Source organism: Scatophagus argus, chromosome 20 (assembly GCF_020382885.2).
Source record: "Scatophagus argus isolate fScaArg1 chromosome 20, fScaArg1.pri, whole genome shotgun sequence".
Lineage (NCBI taxonomy): Eukaryota > Metazoa > Chordata > Actinopteri > Scatophagidae > Scatophagus > Scatophagus argus.
In genome coordinates, this window is record NC_058512.1 from 9991320 (window position 1) to 10007504 (window position 16185).

Consider the following 16185-nt stretch of genomic DNA (forward strand, 5'->3'; position numbering starts at 1 on the left):
TTTAATTGTTAGTGTTTTATTGTGTCATTGTTATCTGGTGTTGCTTGTTGGTTTTGAATGTCACTGTAATGCTTTCCCTGGGCACTAGTGCCTCTGCGTATGCTGCCTCGCCCTGCCTTCATACACATTCTTCATCAAATGTGAAGAAGTGAAATAGTACGGGGAAAAAATGTATATAGCACGTTTGAACACAGCTTATGGGGTAACAAGAATAGTACCATGCGAGCAAAAAACAGCATGTAGCAGCGCAGCTGATTACCTTAAATTTATTTTAGAATATTTTAACCAACGCCCAGGGACATCGCTTGATCTTAATTGGGGCACGCCCATTTGCATCACATGGTCTCCGCTCTTCAACAGCATTGGCTGCTGACAAATGACTGAAAAGGTCTGAAGAAGTTGCTCGGCCCAGATACCTGCAGTCGTCCTACAAGCGTTTGAGTTCACAGGGTGAGCTGAATACTGAAGCACCGTCATTGCGTTGTGTGTCTCTGTGTGAGCAGGAGACCGAGGTAAAGGTTGTAAAACCCGTCCAGCCTTTAAACATTTCAAGCACATCTCTGTATCTGAGCAGCTAACGCTAGCTTGTTGGCTAACAGCACGTTTATTGAAAAAAATGAACTGCCAGCTGCCCGGTTTCCATAACAACTCGCTCACTGATGGAGACCTCTTCCTCTTCACTTCGGAATCGGTCGGAGAAGGACACCCCGGTGAGTTTTAATCTGCAGCTGTTTGTGTGACAGGTAGTTTCTTCCTTGACTGTGAGAATTAAACCGATAGCACCTTGATAGGCAGTCAAACAAGGTCATATGTTACTGTTAGCTCCGCGTGTTGTTGTCTGTCAGCTGGTCTGTCCAGCAAGTACCCTGTTCATCCTCTCTGTAGCTCTGTCGACGCACCACAAAAGTGGTTTCATATGGCATAAACGTGGCCTTGCTACATGTAGAACATGGAGAACCCGTATCCACAAAAGAACAACAGAGCCTTTGTAGGGTGGGTAATAATGTTAAAGAAGTTAGACTTCTGCTGTCGCGGCTACCTGCTAACAACACAGCGGCTAGCTGTTGAAGCTAATATCATAGTAGTTAGGACTGTTGCTGCCTGTCAGTCACACGCAGCTCCACGTGGTTTTTTTTTAACATGAAGTTACAACATAAGATAGATGTTTAGTACACCAAAGTTAACCATACATAACCATAAACACGGTTAAGGGCGTTATTTTATTTTATTCTTCCTTTTGGCTAGCTACCGTACGACATTACATCATTACAGTATTACCACATGTACCGGTGACACATGCTCGGTTTGTTGCTGCCTGAACAAGAAGAAAAATGCTTTGAGAGACGGATAGACACTGTATACAAATAAGATCGCTTTAAGTTGGACTGTATTAAGGGGTTACTGTCAAAAATAGCTTGTTATGCATTTGAGAAGTATAACACATGCACTAGAGATTTGTTCATAGCTAAGTAATAAGAGTCTGCGGTCTGCACTTTGATATAGTATGTGTCATTTATCTCTAATATAAATTATTTGTGAGGTACGCCTCACTTAATGTAATTTAATGCAACAAAACGACAGTCCTGCACTAAATCATTCCCTTATGAGGGGTTTATTTATTTCAGGGTTAATGTTCCGTTAGACAGTATATATATATTTTTAAGCAAGGTCTACCCAATAAACTACCAGCTGAGCATACATCTATAACATACCACAATTTAATTACAAGATTTTTCAGCAACTTGTTGTACAATATGCTGCAGTTTTTTGTTTTTTTGTTGTTTTTTTTTTCCATTCTTGCAGTGGGGGCAGCTCCTTTGCAACAGATAATAGGCTTAACAGCAGTCCTAAATATAGGTCCTGCAGGGGCTGCTGCTCAACTGTAGGTGTTGATATAGTCAGATCCACACGCTTTATAGTTGTAACACACTAGAAACACACCTACAGAGATCTGTACTAGTGTTTTATTACACTTTGCATGTATGGACAGCCAGACAGCTTCAGTTCTCTTTGGAATGCTGTCGCACCTGTCCTGAACTGTGCCTGTGAGAGGAGTCAATGCGGTATATTTTAGGGAGGGACGTGAAAAACACTTCACACTGTGAGCCCATTTACCAAGAGAAAGGACAGAGGTTAACACAAATATTCAGAGAGGTTTATATCTTTTTTTTTTTTTCACATCAGTACTCTAAAATCATCCACGTAGATTCCCATTAGATGAAAAAAATCTTTCTTGGTTGTGAGTGTTGGGTTCATGCAAGCTGCAGTAGGTGCCAGAGAAGTTACAAAGAATGTTTAACTTTTGTCTTCTTTTAAACAAAGGCATCACTTGTGACTATATTGTAAAACTTCTAGAAGTTATTAATTACCATTTGTGCAAAGGTATTCCTGTGAGTGTGTTTAGTTTATCTCCACTGAATTTTAATGATGCAGCATCTTCTCTGTAACAGCTGTTGCATGTTACTGTTATTTCTGTCCCTTGGATGCATTTAGGCTAATGTTAAAACAGTTTTGATAAATGACGGTAAAGTTCTGTATTAAAGTAGAAACAGTGATTTTATTTTATTTATTTATTTATTTATTTTTTTACTGTAAAATCTGTCTTTTAAAACACTGTTCTTTTTAGTCAGCATGATCATTCTCCACATAACCGACCTGGATAAATATGCCATTGCTGCTGGTGTGGAGTTTTACACCAATATGTTCTCTATCTCTTTTTCCCAATATGTTCTCCCAAAATGCAAAAGGGAGGCATTGTCACAATGTGTTTTTATGTGTTTGACAAGAGTAAAATGAAAATGTGTTATTTCACAGATAAGATTTGTGACCAAATCAGTGATGCTGTTTTGGACGCACACCTGAGCCAAGACCCCGATGCCAAAGTAGCATGCGGTAAGTCTTAAGACAATGAAGCATAGATGTTTCACTTTGGAGTATGCATTGTTGAGACATGTAAGTCTGAGCTGAGGAATGTAGTAAGACGTAGGTGAGGTCTAATCAGTCGTCTTCCTACAATTTTTGTTTTCTCTACTGAAGAATGTTTTCTGACTTATGTAATGATTATAGTTATAGTTGTACTATAGTATAGTTGAATTTTCAATCAGATTTCAGGAACCAAAGAGCCCTGGGAACATATTTATTTATTTATTTATTTAATACTAAATTAGAAACTTCAGTTCAGCTTTGCACATTTTATACTGTTCTCTACCTTCACTGAGAGAAATTTTGAAATGACTTTGCAATGCATACCCAAACAGGGCTCCAAGGTGCAACCATTTTGTTCGCACATGTAACCAAAAAATCTGTCATGTGCAGCTAAACATTTGAACTGATTGCACTGGTGCACGAGAAATTAAGCAGGTCTGTTGTCAGTTTAGATTTTTAATGAACACACTAAAAATGAAAACTATTGATTATTTTTGACCCAACATCTCCATCAAGTGGTTTCATCCTACACCAAAGCCACACCCACCTCTTCCAAAATACCAGAACATACCATATGCTCAACATTTGCTCACTACAGGAGTTCAGACTCTTATCCACTTGTAGCACTGGTGTTTGGAGCACCACTTAAACTGACATGCAACTCAAATCATGGATTACTAAATGTGCCCTTTTTTTCTGATTCAAAAACTGAAGCCATAGCGTGATACTGTAATTATCATGTCTTGAATATTCAAATGCTGAACTGAACTTTAACAAGACTGATCAAAGTATTTGCTGGCCTCTCTTGATATGGAATTCAGGTGTAGACTGTAGCGGACATTTGTCAAGGTCTTCTGATGTTTTATAGACTATTATTGAATTAAATCAATAGTGAAAGCAATCAGTAATTGCAGCCCACACTAATGTGATTCAGCGCAACAGCCGATGTCCTTTTGCCTCCTTGTTTTTAATGATCTGTTTCACTCAGTCTCCCTCTCGTCCCTCACACTGCATGTCATTGTGTCCTCAGAGACTGCTGCTAAGACGGGGATGATCCTGCTGGTGGGGGAGATCACCTCCAATGCCATTGTTGACTACCAGAAGATTGTCAGGGACGCAATCAAAAACATAGGCTATGATGACTCCTCCAAAGGTACGGTAAAAACAAGTTGCTAACTGTAAGTGTAGTTCACTTTAAAATTCATGTAGTTAATGCCTCTGTCTTATGTACAGACTTATTATTTAGGTTTGTGTTGATGATCTTTAAGGTTTACACACAAAATTGCATCCAAATGGTTTCATCAATTCTGTAGATTATGGAGAGTTGATTTGGACTAGTAGTTACTAGTAGCATATGTGAGAATGTGTAGCGAGCATTATCCTTTAATGTGAGACTTAAATTATACCACAGTGCATATGATTATGATAAGAGGAAACTTTTATTATGTACTGCAAACACTCAGAGAAGGTACACTGAGAGCACTTTCAGCTATGAGTGTTGACCTGTTTGAGTGTTTTGTGTTTAATTTCCACCAAGAGTGAGTAAGTGAATGACAGTCTAGCTGAACCAGTTTTGGCTACCAGTTTAGGAGGCAATAAATGTTCAGTTTCTTTCTGGTGTGTCAGCATGTCCGTACAGGCAGAATTAGACGGATTTGTGATCATGCACTGCATCACACCTGCTTTTTACACAATTATGAAGCTGCCTTGCCTGAAGAGTCTTAAACATTTTAAGTCAAGTGGATGGTTTCATTTATTTGTTTCTGACATTATGCTATTGTGAATGAGACAAATCTCCACAGAACTGTTCAATATAGAGTCTTCACATGAGATGAGACCATTTAATTGTCTTATCATAAAGAGTGTGTCTGTAGGAGATGTGAAAACAGTTCATTGGAGCTCAGTAGTCTTGTTCCACAGGATTCGACTATAAGACCTGCAATGTGCTGGTGGCTTTGGAGCAGCAGTCCCTTGACATCGCTCAGGGCGTTCACGTGGATCGAAAGGAAGAGGACGTGGGAGCTGGTGACCAGGTCAGGTTCATACTTCTATAAGCTTGGTAACTGGAGCCTGACATGTGGTGGTAACAACAGAGTCTGTGATGTTATTTGGATCTCAGTTCATGTTGTGATTTGTGTGTGCACCTTTCACAGGGTCTGATGTTTGGATATGCTACTGATGAGACTGAGGAGTGTATGCCCCTCACTATTGTCCTGGCTCACAAGCTCAATGCCAAGATGGCTGAACTGCGCCGAAATGGAACACTGCCGTGGCTCCGACCTGATTCCAAAACTCAGGTTGGACGAGGAAATAGTGCTGACACTTTTCATCTGCATTGCAGCACTTAAGTCCAGCTTTTGTTTACCTCCTCACATTAAAATACTAGATTTTAATGTGTTTTCCATTCAGATGTGTAGATGTATTTCTTCTACTGGACATGAGCACTGAATCAGCAATTATTTTTATCTGATCTGGTTAATTTTTTTAATTAATTGTGTAGGCTATAAGGTGTCCAACTTAACATCCAAAAATAGAAAACCAGCAAATCCTTATATTGGAGAAGCTCAAATAAGCAGTTTATTGGGTGGTTTCGCTTAAGAAGCAATAGATTGCAGTTTCTCCTATTTTTACCAGCACCTTCACCTTTCATCTGATGGAGATAAAGAGGTTAAATGATTCATATACTGTACTAACTGGAGTCAAACCTGCAAAACTTTCATAAAGATGAATGCTTGTGACATTCAAGCCTTGGTAGCAATGTGTGGTAGATGTGTTTGCCAGAGCTAAAAGGAGGAACAGTCGTAGTGATGGAGTAGGCTACAGCAAATAAGTGTGTAGTAGAGTCTATGACATCATAAGAACATAGACAGTGTTTGTGTAATTACTCTCATTGCCAGAAGGGGGAGACAAATGTTCCACACTACAGGTTTAACATTAGCAAGACAATGATGTCCCTACATCACATGATACAGCTCTAACGCCTGGAGGTATTTTAGAATCACTTTAGTTTGTAGATGTTTGTTGTTGATGTTTGTTTCTACAATCTGTTTTGCATATGATGGTGAAAATGTTTACGACTTACTCAAGGTAAAACAAACAACAGATAGTAAACACATCCTCTTTACTTTTTAAATATTTGTTTGTTTGTTTGTTTACCCCCCAGGTAACTGTTCAGTACAGGCAGGATCGCGGCGCCATGGTGCCGTTGCGTGTGCACACCATCGTGGTCTCTGTGCAGCACGATGAGGGTGTAAGTTTGGACGAGATGCGCCATTGTCTGAAGGAGCAGGTAGTGAAAGCTGTGGTGTCCAGTCAGTACCTGGATGATGAAACCATATACCACCTGCAGCCCAGTGGTCGCTTTGTCATTGGAGGACCGCAGGTGAGCCTGGCTGGCACTCAATCTTGTAACTACATTATGGTCTATTCTGAAATGCTCTGTTCAAAATGAACAAAGTCATCCAAAATGTTTTTGTATTCTATGTGCAGAAATGTCCTATATTCCTGCCCACAGGGTGATGCTGGTCTGACTGGGCGTAAAATCATTGTCGATACTTATGGGGGCTGGGGTGCTCATGGAGGCGGAGCTTTTTCTGGGAAGGACTACACAAAGGTAGATCGCTCTGCTGCCTATGCAGCCCGCTGGGTGGCCAAATCTCTGGTGAAAGCTGGGCTCTGCAGGCGTGTGCTGGTCCAGGTGAGTGTGGAAAGGACAAGACATGCTCAAAATCTATATATCATAAAATCAAAGGCATGACCACTGGATGGTTTTAGTGGCTGTTAAAGCTTAGTAGTTTCCTCCTTACAGTGATGTTAGTTTTTCATGCACCATTTTGTTATCTGTCAGATTCTGCAAGAGTGGTTTGTGAAGTTCCTGTGGATCTGTATTGTTGTATATAAACATAAACATAATGAGAAGGCCTTAAATTGGATTATTAGAGAATAATAAATAAAGAGAGAGAGAGGGAAAATGCGTGAAACGTTTTTATTTTTAAAACTTGGCACAATAAACTGTACGGACAGTGATTTTTAGATTTTAAAATATCTCTCCTGCTTCGGTTAAAGATCTTATTGTGTGTATAATCTTTCGATAACTGTTAGGTATCCTATGCTATTGGAGTCGCCCATCCACTCTCTGTCTCCATCTTCCACTATGGGACTTCCCAGAAGAGCGAAAAGGAGCTGCTGGAAATTGTGAAGAACAACTTTGACCTCCGTCCTGGAGTTATCGTGAGGTGTCTTGTCGTGTCCAGTTTTCATCCAACAAGCATGCAGTTTTACACATTTTACGAATATTTCAGGTTTCTATAAATGACATATTTTTATTCCTGTCCTGTCTTAGGGATCTTGACCTGAAGAAGCCAATCTACCAACGCACAGCAGTTTATGGTCACTTTGGTCGAGATGTCTTTTCATGGGAGGTGCCCAAGAAGCTGAAATACTGAACCCCCTTCCCCTTCTTATTTCCCAGTGGGCTTCGGGTGTACCACAGATAAACGTGTGTTTGTCTTCCTTCCTCCCCCTCCCTCCTCTTCCTCCTCACACACACAGCTACTTCACCAAAACCCCTACTACATGAAAAGAGACAACAATAGTTTTTCAGATGCCAACATATTAAATTGAACAGACACGTTGGACAAATTTTGTGTACAGATTTGAGCAGTGCTGCTGGCTTTTAATCACCTCTGTTCAACTGGCTCACCTCATACATGCTTGTATTTCTACAGATCTTATAATAATTAACAACAGTCTATATTTAAATTGTATTTATGGCAGATTTCCAGAAGAAATTTCTGGGTACTTATCAGTAATGACTGTTCTGTAAGTATTCCGCAGCTTTTAAATTCAGAATCTCACTGCAGTTTAGTTGTAAATGTGATCAGGGGTTGGCTTCCTTTCTTATGTCATTTCCCAATTTTTGGATGAAGGGTTAATGACAGTTTAGCATCCAAAACAAAAAAAACATCAGCTTTCTTCCCCTCACATCCTTCACCCTCACTGTTACTGATGGCACAATTAGAGTCAAATGGTTGTCAAGTGATTTTGACTTTGTTATTTTTCTCATGTGTTGTCCCTTCAGACCATTTTTTTCTGGCGTTATACAGAGAAGTCAGAAGCTGCTAATGATTGTGTGGTTATGTTGGGCTGCACCATGAAATCACTTTTTACAAATTTTTGTAATATATTTTGTTGATTTAAATGTCATGTGAGTGTTCCAAATGATGAATGTCTCATTCTACTGATCAAGATAAAGGCAGCGGTACAGCACTTCCCCGCTCCTGAGGATGACTCTGGGTGTAGATACAGAGAAACCCAGGCTCAGTCACCTCTGGACAGGGGCTGCCTTTATCCCAGAGATTTAACAGAATACTTGAAATCATTCACAGCATGGCGTTTGACTATATTTGGGACCGAACAGTTTGACCAGCAAGCAGTGATATATGTGCGTGTGTTTAATGCCAAGTTTCTGTACCTAAACTGTTTTCTACTCAGTCATGAATAGTTTGGGTCCTTCAGTCTCACCTGCACACAGTGTGAAAGGTGGGCTGACATGGAAGAAGATGAAGAGCAGAGCCACAGACAGAAAAAAAAAAGTGAAAGAGGCACACAGTCAGCTTAGTGAATGTAAGTCATGGTATTACTGCTCCCGTCATCTCAGCATTATAAATGAGGACATGGGATCAGATATTTTGATTTAGTACTGGTGATTTAGAATCTTTCACATTGGCTCTTAATGATACCAAAAAGGAAAAGGCTTCTGTTGTCAGCGTTACATGTGCAATTGTTCCCAAATGAATGTGCTTGCAATTGACACTTGTTTTTTTTTTTTTATTTATTTGTTTTTAAAAACATATTAATTTTTTACACCTTAAAGACTTTTGCAGAGTTTACTTGCAGTAAATGCAAAAAAATAAGCTGAGGAAAGATATTTGCCGCAGACCATGGCCAGATTTGAACCCATGACTGTGAATACACAGTCTATGCCTTCAAATGCTTCCACAGTTGCCCTCTGCTTTAGTCTACTCCTGGGTGTGTATTCTCACAATAAAGCTGCAGATTTGAGACTAAGCCAGCTGTCAGCCTGAGTGAGACTGAAATTTACCTTAACATCATCCAAGTTGGTACCTGGTCTGATCTGTGCACAGTTAGTATGTCTATAATGTCTACAACATGTAGCTAGGTGGTACTGGTACTGTGTTCCTATATATAACACTGACTTTTTCGTTCCACTCTGATAGCACTGATATGTTGCCTTTACTTTGGCTGCACAGGCATCACCTCGTGGTTCCCTGAGTGTACTTTGGCTCTATGGCTCCTTTCTGACAAATCTCAGACAGGAACCATAGAGATTAATCTGTCTCCTCATCATCCAGTGAAATTAATCAATCTGTAAGGATTTTCTTTTTTCTTTTCTTTTTCTTTTTTCCATCCTCAAGCTTATCCACAGATGAGACACATGATTGGTTGGTGTTGTACAGAGAAACCAGCTTGTTTACATGGTCTCCAGCGGTGGGTTTTTAAGAAACATTTTTTTTCCCCCTCAGTTCCTTCAGTTCTTAAATGATCAGAAGTGAGTCTGTCAGTGTGGTTGCTATATGTGTAAAAGTGCCTTTTTCTCATGATCTGCAATGCCCTCCCACACCCACCTTCCCTTTCTACCAAAGTTTCTCCTCTTCAATAATTCACTCTGAGGAGTCGGATTTGTTGTTGAGTTTCTCTTTAAAGCCCTTCAAATAAAATGCACTCCTTGAGTTCAGCGGATGTGCTTTTGGCTGTTCATTCTGTATCATAAAGCAGATTTATGTGTTTCCAAAAATTCCAGATGATGATATAGAGTGCTGAAATGAAATAGAATACTATGACACATTCATGTGCGGGAGATAAATTATTTATTTTTTAAAAAATACTTGAAGAGAAATCAGCTCTATTGATGTTTCACAGACAGTGATAGACATATATACTTTATTTAACAGTCATTCAGATTAGATCATGTCTGAAAGATTACAAAAAGAGAAGTCTTTAAAGCAAATAAGGTCAGTTGAATTAAAAAAATTAAAAATACATGGTTGGTTAAAACTGGAAAAATTGTAAGCATAAAGAATGATTGAGAAGCATTTCTTCCTTCAGCGTCCTGATCATCTTGATCCTACAGTTGGTCTTTCGTATCTTTTCAACATTCCTTTTAGTTCTTAAATTCAAATAGTCCTTTTGTCCATCATATTTTACCTAGCTAAGTCCTGGTTTTCTTCACTCAATGCAGACTGTATGTATATAGCAAGATATCAAATCAGTATCTAAAAGGAATGCTATCAGGCAGAATGCCACAGGTGTCAAACAGAGAAATATTTGCAGCTTGACAGTGAAAGATCTGGGTCATCCGTGGGGACGCCAGGGTTGACTCATATTTTAAGTCCCACCCTGGAAAGAAATTTAGCGATATTTTACATGGTATTGTGTGGTGCATTTTTAATATAATTATTCACACCATGAAGTGTCATAAACTTCCACCCACCTCAACATTTCAAATGGTGTTGTAGGTGAGAGGCTTCCAGGCGAATCTGTGGCAGTAAAACACCGTCTGCAGAAAGGAGACACACGACAAGTGTGGTGACTACTGGGCATTCATAAGCTGAACAAGTTCACAGCTTGTTAGCAGTATACTTACTCCACATTTGACGGCAGTCTGGATATCTCTGCACCTGTATGTCCTCAAAGTGCACGGGTCTGAGCGAGAAACACAAGAGATATTTCAATGATAACTGATTTGTTGAGAGAAAAATGTTGATTATTGACTAGTCATCCTTTACCAACTAAGTCCAGACATTGCTGGTTCCAGCCTGACATATATAAAGTCAGTGTTAAAAATAGTGGCTATATCAAGTACCAAGTAGGTAGTTATTAGTAGTAGTTACATAAATTGAACAGTGGTCATTTTAAGTTGTCGAGCGGGTGTAACTAAACATTAATGACAGTTGCATTCAGTGTAAGTGTGCCACTTCAGGACCTTCATGGGTGGTTTATCAAAATCAGGGAAGGATTATCGAACAGCTGAATTTCAAGGATGCTACATAATCAAATTTTGCCAAAGGACTGCTCTGATATCCAGGATACTTCAAGTTCTACCAAGAACTGAGTCCTTGTGTGTATCCTCAGTGAGCCAAAAGTACCCACAATCCTATGCGCATGTTTCCTCTTCATCTTCATCACTGACGGCACAGCATGCATTAAAGGCAAGACTTTTTCAATAACACATAATTGCCAGCCTGCTCCAAAGTATGCTTTCTATGTAAGGAGTCTTGCTTAGCCTCTGTAAGATCCTATTTGGAAGAACCCATCCTACCAAGGAAGCATCCTTGACTTTGAGAAGCTATGTTCTTTCCTGCTCGCTCACGGTTACAGTTTACTACTGGGATACCTAAATGGAACACAACCATCATTAATGTTATTGGCTTCACCTGTGCTTTTCCTGCTGTGAGTTGAAATCTGAGTTCAAAGGGTCTGAACTGAAACAAGAATCTCTGTACACATCATCAAAGGAGATTCAAACTGACCTACAAGAGGAGCCTCCTGCCCTTTACACAGGTGGATGAGCGAGCAGATGGCCTGAGGGGTGGCGTAGCGCAGGATTGCGTCCAGCACCACCTTGCTAAACTTGCCAATCACAGCCTCGCACTGATCTCGGTAGGAGGAGGGCAAAATGTGACAAATCTCCTCCAGCAGTTGGATCACAATGGTCTGTGTGAGAAATAGAGAGAAAGGTGAGCTTGCATCTACAAAGCCAACTGATTGAGGCACATTGAAGTGTATGCTTACATGTATGTCTGTGTGGGTGTCAAAGACAAAAAGATATTGTGTTTGCACATTTGTCTCTTCACTTAATGAGCGTGACTCACCTCAGTTCTTTCTTTAGGCAGCAAGTCCTCCAAAGTCTTGAAAAGAAAAATGCAGAAGGAGCATTGTGATGTGGACTGCACCTGTTTGATCCCAACAGCAGAGGGAGTAAAGCACAAGAAGATCAACCTGTGGCCTTTCCACTTCTAGTAATATCCTGATGAGTTCTTCTAAGCTGTATTTTACTGACATTTTCACTTCTCGCAGCAGCCTGAAGGGCTTCCTTGGCAAAATACCGAAGCATCTTCTCCTGTTCATCGCAGGTGCCACAGAGCCCAAGGACTTTGCAGACCTGTGCTGGTTTCTAGAGAGGACAAGAGGGGACGATACATGCTGAGGATAGACCTGTCGGTAAAATAATATAGACAGCAAAGACTACAACACATCATTATTTTTTTCAAAGAATATTCTGATGATGAATGTGATGAGCATGCAGGCTTACTACAAAAGTAGTGAGGAAGTTGACTGCCAGAGGGAACATCTTCTCCACTTCTTCTTTGCAGATTTTGGCAGCTGGTCCAGGAATGTGGTCACACAGTTTTTCAATGTCGTCCATGATCTTTTTCTGAAATAATATGCTTTATTAGCTCAGTGGCCTTTAAACCTGCCGTGTGCATGAGTCAATATACTATTATATATGCATACTAATATGACCACAATAAAAATCTAAATACCAGTTAAAACCATTCAACAACCTAAGGTCAGAAGATTTAATGAAAGGTTAGTGTTATTATTAATAACACTGAAAAACTCATTAGTTGAAACACATTAGTTTCGTGCTTTCGTGTTGGAACTACAGTGAGTTGAATTACAACATCCCTATCAATCAAAGAAAAAATTGTTTTTCACAAATGCTGAATTAATTTCCTCCACGCAGAGGTTGCAAAAACATGAAATAAGCAAAAAAAATAGTAAAAAGTTAAATAAAAAATACCAAAATAAAAAGTTATTTAGTTAAGATACACACACGCAAAATAATAGACCACAGCGCTTATTGACACTCAATGACTGTAACAACAATTGAATTTAATTTTATTAAATGTAGGCTAAATTTCATATTGGTTTTCCTGAAAGTGGAGCTGTATAGAGTGGCTCATCAAGTTAGCTAGAAAGAAAACTCGCTTTACTTCAGGCAAGACAATGTATATTGGCAGTGGCCCTGTCGAGCTGGGTGTTTCAGATAACCTATACCATCAAACCAGCTATACAGTTTGTCCAAGAACACCACTAAAAATAATAACAACCATCACAGAACTGTGGCTATTTTTAATGTTTTTACTCACATCTACTCAATCCCATGTCACCAGAATACAGGTTAACGTGAGTGGTAAAATGTCTTTATTTCTCAGAACGGAAAAAGAAAGAAATTAACTGAAGAGTTTTCTCTCTGGACTCAGATGGGACTCTGAGATCAGATTAATCTTAGAAAAAGGGATTTTATGTGGTCAGGGGAGAAACAGAAACTGCCTGTGAAATTTCAGTTCAACTTTTGTGGAACGAAGAAAACAGGAAGTGGCTGAATGATACTTTCCTGTGTCATGTGTGTGTGCTTTTCTGTGTGACTGTCTCAGTGTGCATGACTGATTACAAATCATTTTCATCTGTCAATGTGATGAATGTGCTTCAGCTGATAAAAAAGAACAGGTGGAACATAAAAAAAGGTTTTGTTTTTTTTATCTAATGAAACCTATTCAACCATGGACCTTAGCAAGCGCTTGAGCCAACACAGTATGAATTTTAATCTTGACTTATAAATATGGACATTCACAGTATCAGTAATAATATCAGTGAGCAAATATTAATCCTCTGGAATGTGTTTGCCTCTCAGTCTATTGTACTCACCTGGAGGTCTGCATTGGAAATCATGTCAGCGAGGAGTTCAAATATTTGGGTACAGTCCTTGCAGACGTCCCCATTCTGCACATGAAGTCAAAGTCACATGATTAGATTAAATTATAGCCTGAAATGGATTTAATCGCTTACCAGACACCTCGTTCTAAGTTGTTGCATGTCTGAGGTACATTTGTTAAAAATAAATCTGTTCTGTTCAGTGTTCATCTAAAGCTTATTTAATGAGGAACCACAGCATTTATGGTTGCATCGGTTTTACTAAAACTGAATCAGAAGAAAAAAACGTGAAAACAGAAACTTATACTTTAAATCTTTGTGCTCCTTATTTGAAAGATCAAATCTCAGTTATTGCTGTAATGAGTCAATACAACTCTTACATTCATCACATTACTTTAAATATCACTGTGTATAGTTCCAATAATTGCAGGATTTCTCTTAAAGAATGGAGCAATGTTGTTGAAGACCTATGTTGTCCCGTAGCACAGTCGCTATGCCTCCAAAATATTAGTGGTGCAAGGTAACTTTGTGAATTTACTTATGTGCAGTTTTGAGGCATATGTATGTTACTCCATTTTATGCTGTTTTAAACTTTTACTTGCACTTTCACTCTACTAAATTTCACAGAGATGTGTTGTACTTTTTACTAATTTTTGACAAATGATAGTGACCGGTTACTAGACTACTTTTCAGATTACGGTTTTACATATTCATGCATACTACCTGACAGTATATAAAACAATTCAACCTAAACCAGCTACAACAGCTAAATGTAAATTACACACCGATGCCTCAATATTAAATGTCTAATGTCCTATAAAATACCTAATCAGTCACAGGGGCAAAAAAATTACTTTTACTATACACATTTTGTTAAGTACACTTTTGCTTTTGCTTTTGAACTTTTCTTGTACTTTCAATCTGGTACTTGGTAAGTCACGGTTCAGGAAGCGAGGGGTCATGCCCACATTGTATTATGAACCTCCACATCATAATCAAAGTCTGTGTTTTGTCATATTTCAAATGCAAAAATACAATTTTGTTGCAAGAAATGAAATATAATGAACTTACTGCTCTTGAGGAATCTGGAATATTTTGCTGACCGTCGAGATCAAAACTCGAAGTCAAAGCTGTAGGGGGGGGAATATTTAATATGTCATTGTGATATAACTCAACACCTGATTTATTTTTCAGAATTAATTATAGTCTCACCACAGCCTTCAAGAGAAATGAAGAGAATCAAAGCAATCTTGAGCAAGGCCATTCTGTTATTTTCGCGCTCTTAGTTGAACGTCTTCCCTCCTGAGGTCTGTTCAGGGATCTGCCGCTTTATATTTGACAAGGCCCACCGATCCACCTATCAGCCCCCACCTACCAGATATTACGGGGTGAAAACAGCCTCGTGTCTGTATGATAAGATTTCTTTTCAGCATAGAGGAACCGTTTCTTTTTTTCTCTGTGTCTCAAAAAGCTAATATTAGTCAAGTTTCATATTTCAGTTCCTCACAGCAGGATGCTAAAAGTTGAGTTCAGATGTGTTTAGATATAAGGTGATTATATTAAAGGTCAATTAAAGTATATTAATAATTTTAGCTGTAACACATGTGTTGTTTTGTCTGTACAATATCAGCTTCTTCACTTCAGAACATTAACACAGATGGATCCCAGGACGATCACAGTTGGTGATATGTTGATAAAGGTTTTGTTGCCATGGTGATTATTTCACCACATACTCACCTCTGATCTCACTTTTTGTCTGAGAGGTGACACCTATGATTTGCTATTATCTGCTTTGAAACAGCCCTCTCAACCTCCCAGAATTCATTGTATCGGCAAATTACCACCAATCTCATTGTCGAATGTCTTTTTAAACCTATCGTAAGCCACTGAATCTGATTTTTATGCTTTCATAATCATTAACTTCTGGTAAACTTGTAGGTTATGTTTGTCGTTTATTTGAGCATTTAAGGTCCCTGCACTGTGTAGGGGTGAAGATTTTTGACTGAGGATTTTTTTTAGTACATATCCATTGACCTCCCTGCCTTATTTACAGATGTGAGTATATTGTTCTGGCGACTCCTAGTGGTAGCTTAAAATAAGACACAGTAGCAGATAGCAGTGCATGTGGCTGCCAGCCTGTGCCATGTATGTATTTGAACTCCAGCACGCTGAGATAAAAGGACTAAAAACAACATACAGTGCAGTAGAAATGAAATATTTTGACATCTAAATAATATATTTGCACAACATTTTATACAGACTTCCATGGCCCTCAAGTCTTCAGCTAATGACTTTGCTGTTCCCCTGACTTAGCGCCACCATGAAGTCGACATTTGTGGTTTCAAGTGAAATAGTTGCTAAGCGTCCCTGATAAATAATTCATATTGATAAGTCTGATCTGCTAATGAGGTTTTCTTGAACAGGCACAGCTGGCATTCACTACAGTAGGTTTTGTATCAGATGCATAAAGCAGATGTAAGTGGTCGCATTTTAAGGTCATGTACCAGATTCAGTTTGATT

At 39.1% G+C, this 16185-nt stretch overlaps 2 protein-coding genes across 2 annotated transcripts; one reads left to right on the top strand and one right to left on the bottom strand.

Annotated features, from left to right (window-relative positions):
- Positions 1-364: 364 nt before the first annotated feature.
- mat2aa (methionine adenosyltransferase II, alpha a) lies at positions 365-9682 on the top strand. The gene is made up of 9 exons (XM_046375458.1): positions 365-710; positions 2815-2892; positions 3956-4078; positions 4846-4958; positions 5079-5222; positions 6089-6307; positions 6440-6622; positions 7027-7160; positions 7268-9682. Exons 1-9 carry the CDS (start codon positions 617-619, stop codon positions 7368-7370), a joined length of 1191 nt encoding a protein of 396 aa, XP_046231414.1. The 5' UTR covers positions 365-616; the 3' UTR covers positions 7371-9682.
- Positions 9683-9798: 116 nt separating this feature from the next.
- LOC124051791 (prosaposin) lies at positions 9799-15050 on the bottom strand. The gene is made up of 10 exons (XM_046375459.1): positions 14878-15050; positions 14737-14795; positions 13660-13734; positions 12260-12382; positions 12008-12121; positions 11820-11900; positions 11478-11661; positions 10592-10650; positions 10439-10504; positions 9799-10344 (listed from the first exon to the last, which is right to left on the bottom strand). The coding sequence occupies exons 1-9, from the start codon at positions 14927-14929 to the stop codon at positions 10448-10450; spliced, it is 804 nt and encodes a 267-aa protein (XP_046231415.1). The 5' UTR covers positions 14930-15050; the 3' UTR covers positions 9799-10344; positions 10439-10447.
- Positions 15051-16185: the final 1135 nt, after the last annotated feature.